The 21,881-nt window shown below is 38.4% G+C and overlaps 3 protein-coding genes across 3 annotated transcripts; all 3 read left to right on the top strand.

Annotated features, from left to right (window-relative positions):
* The first annotated feature begins 4,377 nt into the window (after positions 1-4,377).
* On the top strand, positions 4,378-5,743 carry LOC125906593 (uncharacterized). Its single transcript, XM_049606174.1, has one exon. The coding sequence runs from the start codon at positions 4,981-4,983 to the stop codon at positions 5,596-5,598; it is 618 nt and encodes a 205-aa protein (XP_049462131.1). The 5' UTR covers positions 4,378-4,980; the 3' UTR covers positions 5,599-5,743.
* Positions 5,744-13,221: 7,478 nt separating this feature from the next.
* LOC125908299 (TBC1 domain family member 5 homolog A-like) lies at positions 13,222-14,083 on the top strand. The gene has a single exon (XM_049610978.1). The coding sequence runs from the start codon at positions 13,222-13,224 to the stop codon at positions 14,014-14,016; it is 795 nt and encodes a 264-aa protein (XP_049466935.1). The 3' UTR covers positions 14,017-14,083.
* Positions 14,084-16,804: 2,721 nt separating this feature from the next.
* On the top strand, positions 16,805-20,126 carry LOC120953129 (mucin-2-like). The gene has a single exon (XM_049606173.1). The coding sequence runs from the start codon at positions 17,280-17,282 to the stop codon at positions 19,911-19,913; it is 2,634 nt and encodes an 877-aa protein (XP_049462130.1). The 5' UTR covers positions 16,805-17,279; the 3' UTR covers positions 19,914-20,126.
* The last annotated feature ends 1,755 nt before the right edge of the window (positions 20,127-21,881 follow it).

Here is a 21,881-nt window from a genome sequence, read left to right as displayed (position 1 = left end):
TGAAGCGGCTTGTGTCAGTTATTATGCGTAACCTTTTGTTTTCCATGATTTGTAGTCTAGAGGTGAGTTTTCGTAGTTGTGGTAAAATACAAAAGAAAATCCACATTAGCAAGCAAACAAGGGAAAGTTAATCTCGTAGATTTAGCAGTACTTGTTTGAACTCTTCGTACACATCATTGCTCAATTTTGAAGTTTTTTTATAGGGAATAAAGACCAGAACACCGCATAACTAGTTCCCTGTATAATTCGTAAGGTTTCAGTCTTAAAACAAAACAAAAAGTGCAGTGTGACATGAACATAATTCTTGCTTAAAAAATACGTAGTTTCATTTAAAAAAAACTAGCAGCGATATCCTTCTAAAAATATCAAATCCAGAACGTTATTTATGGCGAAACTTCCGTATTTAGTCGACACGTCTGAAACGATACCGCAACATTGTGATAGAGTCTTGAGTTTTATTATAAAGGCATGTCGCATGCTTGTAGACATGAGTTTTTCGTTGACGCTCTTGATGGCTGCTTTGCAATACGAGTATGAGTTCATTAGCATACACGTGCATACAACGGTGCAATAGAAGAAAGCGTGTTACTTGTTTTGTTGGTGTAATCATCCTGCTGCTATTGACGTTAGTTTTGGCGAACAGATCGCTTACAAATAGCCAACTAGAGTGTGAAGAACTTAGTGGATCATTCTCAAATAAAGTGACTGTTACTGACACCGCAAATGCATATGGTCCAAAGTATCCAGAAGCAATCTCCAGTGTGCGAAATTTACGCAAAAAAAGATATTTTAATCCGCCGCAAGCTAGAACCTCAGTGCACCCCCCTTATGGGAAACGATTCTGTACTCAGCAAAATGTTCGAGATTATCAATCACATTACGCAGCTCCAAATGAAAAACAGCTATCAACACAGCCATATCGTAAGATAGATCGATCGCAATACGAAATATCTTACACAATGTCACCGTTATAAGAGATTTCTTCATTTCAGAGTACTTTATTTGGCCTTCTCTCGCTCGCCCGTGGAATGATGTTGGTAACAATTACGAAACTAAACATCCTCTCTCAAAAATGCCTGAGAGAAATTGTTACTGTCCCTTTCCTCTACTAGCAAAGAACAAGCTATGTTATCATGGTATAACATGTTTTCCAAAAACAACCACCTCCATAATATCAACTACAACGGCCATCATTCCTACATCTTCTACAACTGCATCCATCACTTCTTCAACTTCAACGATAACAACAATATCTTCAACCAATACGGAAACTACTACAACAACAACCCCAACTACAACGACAACTACTACAACCCCAACTACAACGACAACTACTACAACTCCTACTACAACGACAACTACTACATCTCCACCTACAACGACAACTACTACAACTCCTCCTACAACGACAACTACTACAACTCCTCCTACAACTACTACTACAACAACCCCAACTACAACGACAACTACTACAACCCCAACTACAACGACAACTACCACAACTCCACCTACATCGACAACTACTACAACTCCAACTACAACGACAACTACTACAACTCCTCCTACAACTACTACTACAACAACCCCAACTACAACGACAACTACTACAACTCCAACTACAACGACAACTACTACAACTCCACCTACAACTACTACTACAACAACCCCAACTACAACGACAACTACTACAACCCCAACTACAACGACCACTACTACAACCCCAACTACAACGACAACTACTACAACTCCAACTACAACTACTACTACAACAACCCCAACTACAACGACAACTACTACAACTCCACCTACAACGACAACTACTACAACTCCACCTACAACTACTACTACAACAACCCCAACTACAACGACAACAACTACAACCCCAACTACAACGACAACTACTCCCACAACAACTCCGTCCACAACGACTACAGCTAGAACTACTCCCACGACTCCCACTAGAACTACTCCCACTCCCCGACCCACTAGGGCACCTGGACGGTAATTCATCGTATAGCTCAATCTCAGTCTAAGACATTTGTCTAAGTAAATACATCTGTTCATCATCATCGACATCTATCAAATACATCATCGACATCTATCAATTATTTATATTAGAGGTGTGCCAAATGAACCAGAACCGTATGGTTCATTCAGTTCTCGTGAAAAAAATGTTCCGGTTCACAAGAGAATTACGCTATGGTTCTTTTGATACATCAAAATATGAAGAAAAAAAAATTAATATGAGTGCAACCATTCATGATCATTTTGAAAATACGAACAGGAAAAGTTTCCGAAATTCGCAAATTTAGATTTAAAAAACAAAAGAAATGGTCGATTTCAAAGTGTTGTTTGTGTGAATCGCTTTCTAGGGTTTAATGATAGTTTGGCAATTTTGGCTTGATTTTCATGCGATCAGAACAGCATATTAATGTGTAGTTCTAGCGATTTTCGAATAGTGTACCGATTCACAGACTTTACAGGCATTGCTGTTTGCAAAAGAACGAAAGAACTGAAATCACGTTCACGTTGAATATAACTTCACCTTGTTATATTAATATATCTTGTATAATACCCCTTTCTGGCTCTCTCTCCAACCAAGCTCTCTGGCGATTGTAAATGGAAACAGAAAAGTTTCGAGGTTATTGGAATTTTGGAAGAATAATTAATGCATTTGTATGCAACGAGATAACCCAATTGATATTTTTTATTATTATTATTGTTATTTTTATTATTATTATTATTATTATTATTATTATTATTATTATTATTATTATTATTATTGTTTTTATTATTATTAACATTATAATTATTATTATTTTTTTTTATTATTATTAATATTATTATTATTATCTTTATTATTATCTTTATTATTATTATTATTATTATTATTATTATTATTTTTATTATTATTATTATTATTATCACTATTATTATTATTATCATTATTATTATTATCATTATTATTATTATTATTATTATTATTACAATTATTAATATTATTATTATTATCATTACTATTATGATCCAGTGTCGCCAAAATTGAAAATTAATAAAATGTTTTCTTTAAATGCGTTAGTCGTTAAATTGAAATCAAAGTGATGGGACCATGTATTGAATTGGGAACAGTATTTATTTATTTATTTCATATATAACCGACGGACCATCGTGTCTAATCGGCAACCTTATAATTAAATTAAGGAGCGTATAAATAGAGCTCTAGTTATAAGCAAACATGAAATGTGACGTAGACGCAATTTCTCCTTGAACGTAGTAGATGTAGACATACTAAAATCGAACAAATCTAAGACTTCATTGAACTCGAGGGACATACGTATAATAGAGTGTCCCAGGCTATGGTTGTTGCGGGTACGCGGTACACGGAGATGGAAATTAGATCTAAGAATCCGACAGTGAGCGAACAAATTGATGCTGGCTATTAATGCCGGGGAATCGATCTCTCCGTTAAGGAGTTGGAATATGAAAAGGCATTGGGCGTTTTTACGTCGAGAGCAGAGTGGTTCAAGTCCGAGAAACAGACACCGCTGATGGTAGGAGGGCCGAGCGTGGTGGGATTGCCATGGAAGGAGTCGAACCGCGTACCTGGTGATTCTCCGTTGAATGGCTTCAAGGCGATTGATGTCAGCAACGCCACATAACAGTATAAAGCTCTACAGTATAACCGAACATGTCAACGCCTACTTCCGAACAATTCTATATCTCGCTGAAAGAGTCTATTATATGCCTGAGCGAATCTACAACTCGCTGAACATGTCTATATAATCCTCGAAAACCCTGTATTGTGACGTTCCACTTGTACAAAACTATTATGTCTTCAAGAATCTCTTGGTACGTGAAAATTTATGTTACTAAGAAGTCTTCGCGCATCATTTTCGCCTTTTCCTCGTTCTATAGGAAATCTCAGAACTGTTCGGCCATCTTAGAAGACGTATAGCATGTCGCGTCATATTTTTTTGTACTTTTTCTATTTGTTTTATCCAGTGATCTGCATAAGGACACCACACTACAGAAGAGAATTCTAATATAGTAGCGGAAATTTTATACATCACCTAGAAACAGTATAACGCGATTAATTTCAGTTTGATTCATTAAGGTTCCTGGAAAATGTTTCTGTGCCGTTTTTATTCATCACGTTCTCGGCCTGTCTTACAACAGAACTATCGAGTGAGAAACCACTAGTTGGTGCGCCAACGTATCCCAACCAGTGAGGTCATACTGTACATGCAAAAAAAATAGTCGCGACATCGTTCGAAGAATATCTCAACATTGTTTATAATTAAGCTTCCGTATTTAGTCGACACGTCTGAAACGATACAGCAGCAGTGCGATAGAGTCTTGAGTTTTATTATAAACGCATGTCGCATGCTTGTAAACATGAGTTTTTCGTTGACGCTCTTGGTGGCTGGTTAGCGATTTCAATATGAGTTCATTAGCATACACGTGCATACAACGGTGCAATAGAAGAAAGCGTGTTACTTGTTTTCTTGGTGTGATCTTTCTGCTACTAATGTTTTTTTTAGTGCACAAATCGCTTACATTTAGCCAACTAGAGTGTGAAGAACTTAGTGGATCATTCTCAAATAAAGCGACTGTTACTGACACCGCAAATGCATGTGTTCCAAAGAATGTTCCAGAAGCAATCTCCAGTGTGCGAAATTTACGCAAAAAAAGATATTTTAATCCGCCGCAACCTAGAACCTCAGTGCACCCCCCTTATGGGAAACGGCTCTGTACTCAGCAAGATGTTCGAGATTATCAATCAAATTACGCAGCTCCAAATGAAGCACAGCTATCAACACAGCCATATCGTAAGATAGATCGATCGCAATACGAAATATCTTACACAATGTCACCGTTATATGAGATTTCTTCATTTCAGAGTACTTCATTTGGCCTTCTCTCGCTCGCCCTTGGAATGATGTTGGTAACAACTACGAAACTAAACATCCTCTCTCAAAAATGCCTGAGAGAAATTGTTACTGTCCCTTTCCTCTACTGGCAAAGAACAAGCTATGTTATCATGGTATAACATGTTTTCCAAAAACAACCACCTCCATAATATCAACTACAACGGCCATCATTTCTACATCTTCTACGATAACAACAATATCTTCAACCAATACGGAAACCACTACAACAACAACCCCAATTACAACGACAACTACTACAACCCCAACTACAACTACTACTACAACAACTCCAACTACAACGACAACAACCACAACTCCAACTACAACGACAACTACTACAACTCCACCTACAACGACAACTACAACAACCCCAACGACAACTACTACAACCCCAACTACAACGACAACTACTACAACTCCAACTACAACGACAACTACTACAAATCCACCTACAACGACAACAACTACAACCCCAACTACAACGACAACTACTCCCACAACAACTCCATCCACAACGACTACAGCTAGAACTACTCCCACGACTCCCACTAGAACAACCCCCACGACTCCCACTAGAACTACACCCACGACTCCCACTAGAACTACTCCCACGACTCCCACTAGAACTACTCCCACACCGCGACGCACTAGACCACCTACACGGTAAATCATCGACTAGCTCAGCGGTCGGCAACTTTGCGACCGAAAGGGCTAAATTATAAAAATTAATCGTATAGTTTCACGTGAAGAGCCAAATTGTTACCAAGAGCAAAACTATGTGAAAGTTCTATGAAATATATGAACAGTTCAGAGCCGCTTCTTATTCTTCTGCTATTTGGCGTAACGTCATACGCGGACATATGCTCCGCCTATACGAAGCTTTCTACAGTTAATTCATTACCACGCAGCCGGGAATAGTCAATCCTTGCTACGGGGAGACGGTCCATTCTAGGCTTGAGCCCCTGACGAGCATGTTATTGAGTCGTTCGAGTTGACGACTGTACCACGGGACCGCCCCCGTGAGCCGCATGCGATTCGTATTTTGCCGATCGGTGGTCTAGCTCAATGATAGGCAAAATATAACTCGCGAGTCTCAGCTATCAGGATAGTAGTTCTCTTACCTTATTAGGATCATGATACATTTTAATGATGACTTACAGGGTTTACCACGATTTATTGGATGGTTTTCATAAATGTTTGGTTGATTCTCATATTTTTTTGGTGCGTTCCGACGATTTTTTGATCGTTTCCCAGAATTTGTTGGTCCGATTGTATTGATATCCAATCGGACGATAACAATAAATTATGGCAAAATTATAAATAAATTATAGAATCAAAAATCTATGGGATACGATGAATAAATCGTGAGACGAGCTAAAAACATGATGCGAACTACTTAATAAATCGTGGGAAACCCTGTAATCAATTTCAATGCATTCAACTTTAACCGTTATTTTAAATGATACTGGCTTCTTATGGTACAAAGTTTTTCAACAATTGGTCTAGCTCACTGTCCACTTACATGAATTAGGAAACTATTTTAAGGTTAATTTTTAACTGCTGCTACAGTAATTGCCAAAGATTGCGATGATTGTACACGCGATTATTATTTTTATCGAAAACTAAAAATAAAGTTTTACTTCACAAGCACTAGACTAGCACTAAGGGAATGGTCAGAGACCCGCCGCATGCGATTTTGCCACATTCTTTTGTAAGGGATTTGACGATAATGCCATGCGGTGATGCGGCAAAATTAAAATCATTTGAAATTGCCGCATCGCCGCATGCGATTTTATTTCAGATGTTAAATTTTTATCGGGTGATTTATGTTTATTTGTCTATTGATGGACAGTAATACCCTCTCGAACCATTCAAGCAATGTTTTACAATGAGTGTTTTACAATGGATTACAATAACATAGAACATAAAAATGTGCACTATGGGACAGAATTTAACACAGAAACACGATCGCTAAACTCAGTCGGCGAAATCGTCGGCTCAAAAGCGTTGCTGACGGCGTTGAAAGCACAGCACATGATAAGGAATGGGTCAGAGGAGCCAAATTCCGTTCTACGGTCGTCGAGGGCCAACATTGCCCGAGTCCGGAGTGGCCTGGCAGGAACGAAAACATACCATATTACCATATTGTTCGACTATAGGATGGAAGATGAGTTGCGCGCATGGATGCTTGTTGCCAACCGGTCATTGAAGCAGTCCACTTCAACGAACATGGCGCGATGGACGAAGATGGATTTCTGTCTATATCGCAGCTATATAGTACCAGAACTCACACATGCTTTTGAGCCATGGACACTGCCCATAGGGTAAACGTACCTATAGTGGTGCTAGTACCAATAGTTGTGGTATTGCACTAAAATGCGGTACATACGGCAAATTTAAAGTAATTAAGTTATTTAAGTTAGTGTGAAATATTCTTTAGCCTTTTACAAAGGGTTTAAAAGTTAAATGGGGCCATTCCGTTACTTAGTGACCGAAATATCCATTATTTTGTGAAATGTCTTAACATTTTTCCAAAATCCTTAGGATTTCATAACGAAACTCATTTTTCTGTTAACGTTCTAAACCACCACATAACCACGCAATTACTAGTTTTTCAACATAACTGTTATGTAATCTTATTGTTTTACTAAAATGATTTGCCTTTTGACCATATTTATGCATTTTTAAGTGTTTTTTACCATAGTGCCAATATAGGTACACAAAACAGGCATGTTCCTATAGTGGTTATAGTTATAAAATCAATAAAAACAGGTCGTTTTAGATGTTTTCGAGGAAATTTTTGACATGTCGTACTGTTTTCACTAAAATAAGCAACAGAAATGAGTTTTCTGTAGGTAATTTACCAAGAAAAGGCCAAAATTCGCTTATTTGGCTGAATGAAAAATTGACTTAAAATTAAGCACACTCTTCACGGCGTGGGTTGACGACAGGTGTGAAGCAGTACTTTAGTCAATAGTTTCATCAATCAAATTTATTCATTTTTTACGATCAAATTACGCAAGACATAAATATTATAGCAGTAGTCCTTGCTATTCATACGAAAGCAGCTTCGAAACTAAGTTTCATTGATATTACACATTGTTTTGGAGGTATCTTTGTTTACCACCTCTATAGGAACACAATACGACGACTATAGGAACCATACCACCATTATAGGTACAACGAAGCAGTCACATAAATATGTATTTTTTCGTAATTTTGATGTGTTTCATGGTAAAACTGGTTGTGATTGCGAAGATAAAGCATATTACAATTGCTATGTGTTAAAATATTCAGAAATTGTCCTTCCTGACACTTTATATCTATATTATATTTATACTTATTTACTTATTATACTTATATTTATATATTAAAACAAATATGTAACACTACAAATTGCACCACTATTGGTACATTTACCCTATCTGTCCGTTCACAAAGTCAGAAAGGACGTGAGGCTAGCCGTTCCTGGTGAGGTGAGCTGGTAACACACAGCAATACCGCGCCTGTGCACGATGGACATTTGCCGGGATGAAATAAAAAACATCAACTTTTTAATAACGTAATTTCATAGATCAGGTTTCAATCTTTAGGCTTAAACTAAGAAAAATCCATAATATGAGTTCTTTATCACTTTTGATTCTCGAGAATGAGGCTCTTGCAATGGAGACTTGTTAAAAAACGCCGAAAATTCTTTTTTTTTGAAAACTTTGAACCTTTGTAACTTTTTTGAATATGAACCTATTTTCATAAATTTATACGATTTGAAAAGAATATTTAGTTAGCTCTTTAAACACATTTGTGTAGTTTTTGTTTATTTGAAATTTTACAAAAATCTTTGATAAAAACTTAAAAAACGTAATGAAAATTTTCATCTTTTTAAATTTTGACTTGTTGCCATTATGGAAGCGTCGAGTGTTGTCGTCTCATGTATGTCACATAATAGTGTAACATATATACTATCAATCCGTCAAGGAATATTCTGCGAAAGTTTGCGAACGCGAATTTTATCAAAGTTTTGTCATATCAACTTTTTCTAAAAAACAATCGCCTCCATACAGGCAAATGGCGGCTCCATTGGAACCTGGTGTAGCGGGTTTCGTGTATTCTTCAAAAGTCTATTCTTGATAGTCTTATGTTTCATTTCAAAAAGTTTTGTTTCTTTAATTAACTATGTATCACCACTGGTACTGTATTTCTGTTCCAAACTTCATGTATTTATCGAACAAGTTAGATTCTATTCTAGTCTAACATTATAATCAAATACAATTAAGCGAACCAGTAACACATACCCTTTGATCACCGGTAAACAAATAAGGTTGTTTTGTAGGCATATTGATCTCATACAATCGTAAAATTATAGATTTCATAACAGGAAAACAATATGTATGCACCAACCATTGGCGTCTTGGGAGAATAAGCTGCCAAACGCATTCACAAATTTTATAGATGCGACAGAAGAGGGTACGCTAAAAAGAATACAAGAAATTGTAAGCTAAAGGACATTTTGTAAAATGCTCCTTATTCCTCTGATCCATTAATCAGATCAATATCTGTAGCTTAACGTATTAAAAGAAAGACAGAGTTTAACTTTACAAATGGTATCTATATATATATATATATATATATATATATATATATATATATATATATATATATATATATATATATATATATATATATATATATATATATATATATATATATATATATATATATATATATATATATATATATATATATATATATATATATATATATATATATATATATATATATATACATATATATATATATATATATATGTATATGTATATATATACATATATATATATACATACATATATATATATAAATATATATACTTTGTTTGTAGCTATCGTTGAAACAAGTTCTGCTAGTTCTGATTTGCTCGGACAGTCGCAAAACCAAGAATTTCAGTATTTCAGTTTTAATACCCGCTCTGAAGGCAATAGAGGACTTAGATAAGTTTTGGAAATCACAAGGACTTAGAGATCGTGTGATATCATTGCCTAAGAAAATGTGTAATACTTAGCTTTTGAAAGCACCAGATTTGAAATATTTTTCTTCAATTACAAACAACGTGTTCTGCGTTTTAGTACGGTACACTTAGGATATTTTTACGTACCTGTTGTATCTAATTATTAACGTGCCTGCATTCAAGCCTACAGAAACAAGAACTTGACGTCAGAAGCTTGTAATAGCATCTATCTATGTTGTGTATTTGTAGTTTTAGGCGGTGTAGTGTAGGGGCGGTCCCTTGGTACAGTCGTTAACTCGAACGACTCAATAGCATGCCCGTTCAGAGGCTCAAGCCTTGAATGCACCGTCCCCCCGTAGCAAGGATTGACTATCCGGCTGCGTGGTAATGAATTAAGTCTCGAAAACCTGTATAGGCCCGGCATGTTCGCGTAGGACGTTACGGCAAATAGAAGAAGATGTATAGTTTTAAAATTTGTGTACTACCTGTGAGTAAAAGATGTTAAAATTAGCTACAATTGTGTCATGTAAAAGAAAAAATATTGTATTATTCCAAACTATAAGTTATTAGGCTGGAAAAAAATATTTTTTAAGGAAATTTAATACTCCAAATAAAAGAAAAAAAACGCAAAAAATTTATAAAACTATTGCTAAATCCCTTAAAACACTATTTTAGGTAGCGCCATCTGGAGTGTTGGTTATGAACTACATATTAAATGTAATTTACTATCATGATACTTGACTACAAATTATACACTTTGCTATAGTGAGTATTTTTTTCGTACAGGAAGATACAGGACAGGAAGAAGATCAGGTGGTCTCATAGCCTGTTTTTTATAGCAAAAGTTGCTAAGCTAAACCAAATCTGAACTAATTAATATCCATTTTGAATCAAAATAATGCCGTCGATGAGGACACCAATGTGTACTACGTATGTGTTGCTAAGAACATAGCGAACGGTTCCTATGGAAATTCATTTCACCCATTCTGTCAAAAGGAGCTTTTTTTTTTATTCCTAAATCAGTTGTCAATTTGTATGGGATGAGCAAGGTGTATGGATATTAGGAGGTGAAGTGCTTCAGAGCAAATTGACATTTCACGACTTGACATAACAATACTGGGGGCTCCGGTATTAAAATCAGGGAGGGTTGGAGGGGGGTATAGAAAATTGTATGCGATTTGACATAACAATACTCAATGATGGCGCCCGGAAAACGCGCTAACAATTCACCTCCTTAATAAAGACACCTTGGGGATGAGACCACCTGGTCTACATACACATTGCCTCTTACATCGTTTTGTATAAGGAGATTTTGAATATAACTTTTTGACAGGACGGGTGAAAGCTTTTGCTTAAACAAGCTTTCTGGAGGCTTGACGAATACATAAAACACTCTTAAAATCTTCATTCAGAAGCAGAAGCGATAAAAATCAGCCTCCTAAATGTATACACCTTGGGATAACCTCACCTGTATATTATACTCACTTAGATAGCTGCTCGAAAACTGCTATACAATGCAAACAGCTGACATGCTGAAATTTCAGCCTACGAACTTAAAACGGAAAGGGCCCCAATCACTGTAAACGTAATTTTATCCCGACATTTGTTCGCAACTACCCACTGTGCAGTGAAGAGCTCAACGAGCCAACAAAAAAGGAAAGGAAGAACATCGCAGAATGCTTTAATTATTTTTTTTCTGGGGTGTGCTTACAGGGTTTCCCACGATGTATTGGTTGGTTCCCATCAATTTTTGATAGGTTCTCATATTTTTTTGGTGCGTTCCCACGAATTTTTGACCGTTTCCCAGATTTTTTTCGTCCAATTGTATTGATATCCAATCGGAAAATTCCAATAAATTATGGGAACGAACCAAAAATCTATGGGATACAATCAAAAAATCGTGGGAACGCACCAAAAAATCATGGGAACTGACCAATACATCGTGAGAAACCCTGTATAGTTAAATTTAAAGGTAGGACGTTTGATTCCGTAAATATAGTTTTTTAATCCTAATTAACTTAATTAGTCTATTCTAACTCACCTTAAATTATTCACGCCTGGATTGTACAGTTTTTCCGACTGTTTTTGGCACACTTTCTTTAAAGCGAATGACACCAGCAATAGTTTATAAATCTGCGTTCCTTATGAAGCGGCTTGTGTCAGTTATTATGCGTAACCTTTTGTTTTCCATGATTTGTAGTCTAGAGGTGAGTTTTCGTAGTTGTGGTAAAATACAAAAGAAAATCCACATTAGCAAGCAAACAAGGGAAAGTTAATCTCGTAGATTTAGCAGTACTTGTTTGAACTCTTCGTACACATCATTGCTCAATTTTGAAGTTTTTTTATAGGGAATAAAGACCAGAACACCGCATAACTAGTTCCCTGTATAATTCGTAAGGTTTCAGTCTTAAAACAAAACAAAAAGTGCAGTGTGACATGAACATAATTCTTGCTTAAAAAATACGTAGTTTCATTTAAAAAAAACTAGCAGCGATATCCTTCTAAAAATATCAAATCCAGAACGTTATTTATGGCGAAACTTCCGTATTTAGTCGACACGTCTGAAACGATACCGCAACATTGTGATAGAGTCTTGAGTTTTATTATAAAGGCATGTCGCATGCTTGTAGACATGAGTTTTTCGTTGACGCTCTTGATGGCTGCTTTGCAATACGAGTATGAGTTCATTAGCATACACGTGCATACAACGGTGCAATAGAAGAAAGCGTGTTACTTGTTTTGTTGGTGTAATCATCCTGCTGCTATTGACGTTAGTTTTGGCGAACAGATCGCTTACAAATAGCCAACTAGAGTGTGAAGAACTTAGTGGATCATTCTCAAATAAAGTGACTGTTACTGACACCGCAAATGCATATGGTCCAAAGTATCCAGAAGCAATCTCCAGTGTGCGAAATTTACGCAAAAAAAGATATTTTAATCCGCCGCAAGCTAGAACCTCAGTGCACCCCCCTTATGGGAAACGATTCTGTACTCAGCAAAATGTTCGAGATTATCAATCACATTACGCAGCTCCAAATGAAAAACAGCTATCAACACAGCCATATCGTAAGATAGATCGATCGCAATACGAAATATCTTACACAATGTCACCGTTATAAGAGATTTCTTCATTTCAGAGTACTTTATTTGGCCTTCTCTCGCTCGCCCGTGGAATGATGTTGGTAACAATTACGAAACTAAACATCCTCTCTCAAAAATGCCTGAGAGAAATTGTTACTGTCCCTTTCCTCTACTAGCAAAGAACAAGCTATGTTATCATGGTATAACATGTTTTCCAAAAACAACCACCTCCATAATATCAACTACAACGGCCATCATTCCTACATCTTCTACAACTGCATCCATCACTTCTTCAACTTCAACGATAACAACAATATCTTCAACCAATACGGAAACTACTACAACAACAACCCCAACTACAACGACAACTACTACAACCCCAACTACAACGACAACTACTACAACTCCTACTACAACGACAACTACTACATCTCCACCTACAACGACAACTACTACAACTCCTCCTACAACGACAACTACTACAACTCCTCCTACAACTACTACTACAACAACCCCAACTACAACGACAACTACTACAACCCCAACTACAACGACAACTACCACAACTCCACCTACATCGACAACTACTACAACTCCAACTACAACGACAACTACTACAACTCCTCCTACAACTACTACTACAACAACCCCAACTACAACGACAACTACTACAACTCCAACTACAACGACAACTACTACAACTCCACCTACAACTACTACTACAACAACCCCAACTACAACGACAACTACTACAACCCCAACTACAACGACCACTACTACAACCCCAACTACAACGACAACTACTACAACTCCAACTACAACTACTACTACAACAACCCCAACTACAACGACAACTACTACAACTCCACCTACAACGACAACTACTACAACTCCACCTACAACTACTACTACAACAACCCCAACTACAACGACAACAACTACAACCCCAACTACAACGACAACTACTCCCACAACAACTCCGTCCACAACGACTACAGCTAGAACTACTCCCACGACTCCCACTAGAACTACTCCCACTCCCCGACCCACTAGGGCACCTGGACGGTAATTCATCGTATAGCTCAATCTCAGTCTAAGACATTTGTCTAAGTAAATACATCTGTTTAAAAAGATACGCAAGCAATAATATCACACACGGTAAATACATCATAAATTGCACAAATTATAGCTTATCTTCAAAACGTATAATGTGAATAAATTGGAAAATTTTCACCGCATTTACTGCTCTCCATGGTTTACTGCTGTTGATCATGGTTGAAGTTGTTAAGCTTTACACGTTATTTACACCAGCACTTGGACATCACAGTCACACGAAACGGAAGAAAAATGATATCAGTTGGGAAAGGGGATTTTGGTTGATAATTCGAATCGTTTTTACTCACATCAAATTATACTGTTTGGATTAATATATTATTTGAATTAACGGAATGAGATACTACCGTTGAGCGGGTTTTTGTCAGTTGGGAACGGATAAGATTGTGTCCGTCAGGAACGATAGGCAGTGCTGCAAAATGTCACTGTCAATGTCTTTAAAAAATCAGACTGAAACAAAATCCATGCCAGCGTCACGTACTCAATTGTCGTTGACGGACGTTTGAAACATGGTCGATTTGGTAACCAACAGACAGGAAAACAGGGCGCCGCCTAAGTCCAAATTTTTTATCGTTCCCGTTTTGCACTGAAAGTTTCACACTAAAACAGCCGCAACGTAGGCAAAACATAAAACAGACCCCAACATATACAAAACTCCAATTTGTCAGGTCCACTAACTACATTGCATTGAAAATATCACACAAATACACACCTCATTGGACTGAAAGTGAAGCCTACTACGGATCAACTTAAAATGTGCACATATTCACTCACAAAAACATTTTAAAATCAAGTTGAAATTATTTTTTATCCGTTTTGGTGTGCTAACAAGTCCAAAAATGTTCATGCTACAAATGAACATGAAACAAATCGATTTGTTTCTCTTGCAACAAAAATATTCCCGCAACATGAGTTTGACAGTTCGTCCATACGATACGATACGTCCATACGTCCGCAACATGTTCATAGACCCGGGCCTAATAGTTATGATATGAAAATATTATGGTTATAATGTGTACTATGATCCACCAGAGGCGTTTTAGGGCGAAATGCCTCTCAGTACGATCGCGATCTCTTGGAAAACTGGCGGCTGAACGGGACGGTCACGCACCTACACCGAATCTTAGTTAGTAATCGTAATATAGGGTAAAACTGTACGACGCAATGAGCTCATGGAACTCGAGCTAAACTAATAAGGTTAGTTAGAATCACTATGACCATCGTCACTTGCCAGGTGAAGGTAGATGGAAAATTATCATGGTCTTTCGCTACCATCAAAGGTCTGCGCCAGGGTAACGGTTTTGCCTGTCTCCTATTCAACTTGACGCTAGAGCGGGCCATTCGGGATACGAGAGTGGTGTCTTCGGGAACCAACTTCTATAAGTCTCTATAATAACGGCGGGAAGTCCTTTAATTATTTGCCTTAAAATCCTATAAACGTACGTAGCGTGAAATAGGTTTAATTAGCTTGGAAGCGTAGGAGGCATCCACTATTCAAAGAAGACGGAAGGCCGGGTTGCATGTCAACCGAGATCCTGGCATAGGCTGATGATATAGATGTTGGAACTTCTTGTTTGTACGAAAGGAAAATGCAGCCTGATTTATTCTCTATTTAACTAAAGCCTTCTACACTCCGTTCAAGCTAGCGAGGTTGCTATGATCACAACAACAGATATCGTTAGTTTGCGGCTCTCCTATATAGCTAAAGCCTACCAAGAGATCGTGCAGAGAACATCGATTTACATATAAATGAGGCAAAGATGGTGGCAACATCAGCAGCCTTTCCAACAAGTCCAAACATACGGAAGAACACTTTATCTTCGACAATAGCATAGAAACTGAGTTGCGCGCCAACCGGTCATTCTATAGTCTGAGAAAGCAGTTCACCTCAAAGAACATAAAGCGACGGACGATTACCCCTATATAGTAGTAGAAATCGTATACGCCTCTCAGACATGGATACTGTCCATATCTTTTAGTCCGTCCAAAAGGTCAAGAGGGGCGTGAGGCTAGCCGTCCCCGGTGTGATTAGCCTATAGTTGGTAATTAGCTCACCCCACCAGCAGGCCCGAGACAGCAAAGCACTCAGCCGCAGAACAATACCGCGCCAGAGAAAGGCTCGCAAAAACTACGCCGCTACCAGTCAGGTTAGCACCAACCACTACCAACTATCCGAGTCGACAATAAAGGAGGAACATTGCAGAATGTGGATAATCGTAAGCGATTTTTTATGAGCTATATCTTAATTTAAGAGTACGCAATTCTATTCTCTTCATTTAAGAGGGGGCACGCTCCATTCGGGGCTTAAAACCCATGACGGGCATGTTGTTGAGTCGTACGAGTTGACGACTGTACCATGAGACGGCTGACATGAATATCATTCTTGCTTAAAAAATACGTAGTTTCATTTAAAAAAAAACTAGCAGCGATATCCTTCTAAAAATTTCATATCCAGAACGTTATTTATGGCGAAACTTCCGTATTTAGTCGACACGTCTGAAACGATACCGCAACATTGTGATAGAGTCTTGAGTTTTATTATAAAGGCATGTCGCATGCTTGTAAACATGAGTTTTTCGTTGACGCTCTTGATGGCTGCTTTGCAATACGAGTATGAGTTCATTAGCATACACGTGCATACAACGGTGCAATAGAAGAAAGCGTGTTACTTGTTTTGTTGGTGTGATCATCCTGCTGCTATTGACGTTAGTTTTGGCGAACAGATCGCTTACAAATAGCCAACTAGAGTGTGAAGAACTTAGTGGATCATTCTCAAATAAAGTGACTGTTACCGACACCGCAAATGCATGTGTTCCAAAGTATCCAGAATCAATCTCCAGTGTGCGAAATTTACGCAAAAAAAGATATTTTAATCCGCCGCAACCTAGAACCTCAGTGCACCCCCCTTATGGGAAACGACTCTGTACTCAGCAAGACGTTCGAGATTATCAATCAAATTACGCAGCTCCAAATGAAGCACAGCTATCAACACAGCCATATCGTAAGATAGATCGATCGCAATACGAAATATCTTACACAATGTCACCGTTATATGAGATTTCTTCATTTCAGAGTACTTCATTTGGCCTTCTCTCGCTCGCCCTTGGAATGATGTTGGTAACAATTACGAAACTAAACATCCTCTCTCAAAAATGCCTGAGAGAAATTGTTACTGTCCCTATCCCCTAATGGCAAATAACAAGCTGTGTTATCATGGTATAACATGTTTTCCAAAAACAACCACCTCTATAATATCAACTACAACGGCCATCATTCCTACATCTTCTACAACTGCATCCATCACTTCTTCAACTTCAACGATAACAACAATATCTTCAAGCAATACGGAAACTACTACAACTCCCACGGAAACTACCACTTCAACAACCCCCACGGAAACTACAACATCAACAACCCTCACGGAAACTACTACTAAAACTCTCACTGAAACTACAACAATAACCCCCACGGAAATTACCACTACAACTCCGATTGAAACTACAACAATAACTCCCACGGAAACAACCACTACAACAACCCCTACAGAAACTACAACAACAACCCCCACGGAAACTACCACTACAACAACCCCCACGGAAACTACAACATCAACAACTCCCACGGAAACTACCACTACAACAACTCCCACGGAAACTACAACATCAACAACCTCCACGGAAACTACCACTTCAACAACCCCCACGGAAACTACAACATCAACAACCCCTACAGAAACAACCACTACAACAACCCCTACAGAAACTACAACAACAACCCCCACGGAAACTACCACTACAACAACCCCCACGGAAACTACAACATCAACAACTCCCACGGAAACTACCACTACAACAACTCCCACGGAAACTACAACATCAACAACCTCCACGGAAAGTACCACTTCAACAACCCCCACGGAAACTACAACATCAACAACCCCTACAGAAACTACAACAACAACCCCCACGGAAACTACCACTTCAACAACCCCCACGGAAACTTCCACTACAACAACTCCCACGGAAACTACAACAACAACCCTTACAGAAACTACAACAACAACCCCAACAGAAACTACCACTACAACCTCAACTGAAACTACTCCTACAACAACCCCCACGGAAACTACAACATCAACAACCCCCACGGAAACTACAACATCAACAACCCCCACGGAAACTACCACTACAACAACCCTTACAGAAACTACAACAACAACCCCCACAGAAACTACCACTACAACCTCAAGTGAAACTACCACTACAACAACTCCCACGGAAACTACAACATCAACAACCCCTACGGAAACTACCACTTCAACAACCCCCACGGAAACTACCACTACAACCTCAACTGAAACTACTACTACAACTCCCATTGAAACTACAACAATAACCCCCACGGAAACTTCCACTACAACCTCAACTGAAACTACCACTTCAACAACTCCCACGGAAACTACCACTACAACAACCCTTACAGAAACTACAACAACAACCCCCACAGAAACTACCACTACAACCTCAAGTGAAACTACCACTACAACAACTCCCACGGAAACTACAACATCAACAACCCCTACGGAAACTACCACTTCAACAACCCCCACGGAAACTACCACTACAACCTCAACTGAAACTACTACTACAACTCCCATTGAAACTACAACAATAACCCCCACGGAAACTTCCACTACAACCTCAACTGAAACTACCACTTCAACAACTCCCACGGAAACTACCACTACAACAACCCTTACAGAAACTACAACAACAACCCCCACAGAAACTACCACTACAACCTCAAGTGAAACTACCACTACAACAACTCCCACGGAAACTACAACATCAACAACCCCTACGGAAACTACCACTTCAACAACCCCCACGGAAACTACCACTACAACCTCAACTGAAACTACTACTACAACTCCCATTGAAACTACAACAATAACCCCCACGGAAACTTCCACTACAACCTCAACTGAAACTACCACTTCAACAACTCCCACGGAAACTACCACTACAACAACCCTTACAGAAACTACAACAACAACCCCCACAGAAACTACCACTACAACCTCAAGTGAAACTACCACTACAACAACTCCCACGGAAACTACAACATCAACAACCCCTACGGAAACTACCACTTCAACAACCCCCACGGAAACTACCACTACAACCTCAACTGAAACTACTACTACAACTCCCATTGAAACTACAACAATAACCCCCACGGAAACTACCACTACAACCTCAACTGAAACTACTACTACAACTCCCATTGAAACTACATCAATAACCCCCACGGAAACTACCACTACAACAACTCCCACGGAAACTACCACTACTACAATTCCACCTACAACGACAACTACTACAACCCCACCGACAACGACAACAACTACAACTCCACCTACAACTACCACTACAACAACCCCAACTACAACAACCCCAACTACAACAACCCCAACTACAACAACAACAACTACAACTCCACCTACAACGACAACTACTACAACTCCACCTACAACTACTACTACAACAACCCCAACTACAACGACAACTACTACAACTCCACCTACAACGACAACTACTACAACTCCACCTACAACTACTAATACAACAACCCCAACTACAACGACAACTACTACAACTCCACCTACAACGACAACTACTACAACTCCATCTACAACAACAACAACAACTAGAACCCTACCTACAACGACTCCAACTACCACAAGGGTTGTACCTTCACCCACTAGAGCAACACCTCGACCTTAGTACATCGTACAGTTCAGTTCAGTTTCTGCTTAACAGGAATGCTGAAAACCCTTATGAATTGTAAAATTTCTTCGTGTTGTAACAGTCACGAGCAGCAATGATTATTAATGCGAGCATGATTTCCATTTCCATCAAAAGCGAAGCATCCAGCATGTGCATTATTTGATTTGTTTTATTGAAATTTACTTGCCTCTAGGGCTTTATTATAATTAACTTACAGCTTCTTCTTTAGATATAATTAACCATGCATAACAAATTTATGTATTTCCAGTAACTCACTTGTTATACGAACAGCCTCTTATTCAGATAACTTTCTTTTAATATAATATTAAATTACATTTTAACTTTTATATATGAACTAGTCAAGGATCGGTAGGAATCTGCCGAGTGCCCTGGAACTCAAAGATCCCGAAAACTCTTATTTGATGATCCGATCCAATCCCAGATGCGTACTTACAGAAGAGACAATCTTGATATGCCCAACACTCCGCTTTTGCGCTCTTGTGGCCTTCTTGAGTATAAATACAGAATACAAATACGAAAACATAAATTTTCACGTATGTTTTTTTTATTAACCATCAATTAATATCTTTAATATCTTTCAGCCAAAATACGGACCATCACGCTGTGTTACATTTTGAGTTGCTGTCTGTAAAATAATTAGGTCCGATGTATACTAATGCATGCTAAATTTGCTATAATTAACTGGGTAGTTGGTATTCATGGGTTCAAGCCTGAAATGGACCGTTTCCCCATTGCAAGGATTGACTGCATGCAGTGTTGTACCGTGGGGTAAATACTGTTTTACCCGGTTTTTTTTTTTGGTTTTGACCGGGTTTTTCCCTTTTTCGTTTTTACCCGGGTAAATCTTGGGTATTTTTGAATTGTAAATATGGATTGAATTGAATTTGTAATGCTTTTTATCACTTAATTGGAAATATTTCTGCCAAGTTTGCATAAAATAGACTTTTCCATATCCTTATATGCAGTTTGGGCTAATGAACACTCTTAAAAATTTGCCGAATCTCGGTTAATTTTTACCGAAATCTGCACAACTGAGATCTTGGCAATGATCTTGGTTATATTTCTGTTGCCGAAATCTCGGTTAAAAATGCAAATGACATTTTGTTTTAACGTTTACGTTTAACCGAAATTTTCGGTTAGAGCAGGGGTCTCCAAACTAAGGCCCGTGGGCCGCATGCGGCCCTCAAGAGCCCTTAATGCGGCCCGCAAGGAGTGGGTTAAGGTTAAATGAAATAGTTTTCTTTTCTAACTGATTATTTTTTTTTTACTTCTGAAAGATGAAAATCAAGATTCAATAAAAGAAAGCTGCAGAAAATTGATATATTTCAATAGTATTTTCTTATTAAAACGAGATATGAACGAGACTCATTCCAAAGGTAGCGTCAAAATGGCCCTCAACAAGGTTCATTGTGAAGCAATGCGGCCCGCGAACTGAAAAGTTTGGAGACCCCTGGGTTAGAGCAATCCAAGATTTCAGCTAACTATAAAAACAATCTTTTTTTGTGGTTTTATCAAGTTAGCGTAACAAGTTAGTTTGGGTAATACAAACAAACACAATTATTTATTGAGCCATAGTCATAGTCAGTCTTTTTAGGCCGTCCACAAGGACAGAGGAGGCGTGGTAGGCCCAAATTGAGGTGGCAAGATGGCGTGGAGGCGTCCGCCATTAAGGCCGGGATAACGGACTGGCAGACGAAGGCGCGAGACCGTGAGCGGTTTCGGACACTCCTGAGGCAGGCCAAGACCGCAAAGCGGTTGTAGTGCCGGATAAGTAAGTAAGTAAGTCATAGCGAAGATATGAACAGTCGAACTCTGGTCTATTTTGCGATGGCGTCTGTGATCTGTAAGAAATGTGAAGGTGCTATTAGCAACGATCCAATTCCGTGCTTCGGTCTTTGTGAACACTATTACCACGATAAGTGCATTGGACTTTCAACCCCGCTC

Source organism: Anopheles coluzzii, chromosome 2, assembly GCF_943734685.1.
Source record: "Anopheles coluzzii chromosome 2, AcolN3, whole genome shotgun sequence".
Lineage (NCBI taxonomy): Eukaryota > Metazoa > Arthropoda > Insecta > Diptera > Culicidae > Anopheles > Anopheles coluzzii.
The sequence above is the reverse complement of the archived record's forward strand: the minus strand, read 5'-3'. Positions and strand labels throughout refer to the sequence as shown.

Excerpts from the sequence above, each read along its gene's own strand:
- LOC125906593 (XM_049606174.1), top strand. The coding sequence starts at position 4,981 with ATGCCTGAGAGAAATTGTTACTGTCCCTTTCCTCTACTGGCAAAGAAC.
- LOC125908299 (XM_049610978.1), top strand. The coding sequence starts at position 13,222 with ATGTTTTCCAAAAACAACCACCTCCATAATATCAACTACAACGGCCAT.
- LOC120953129 (XM_049606173.1), top strand. The coding sequence starts at position 17,280 with ATGCCTGAGAGAAATTGTTACTGTCCCTATCCCCTAATGGCAAATAAC.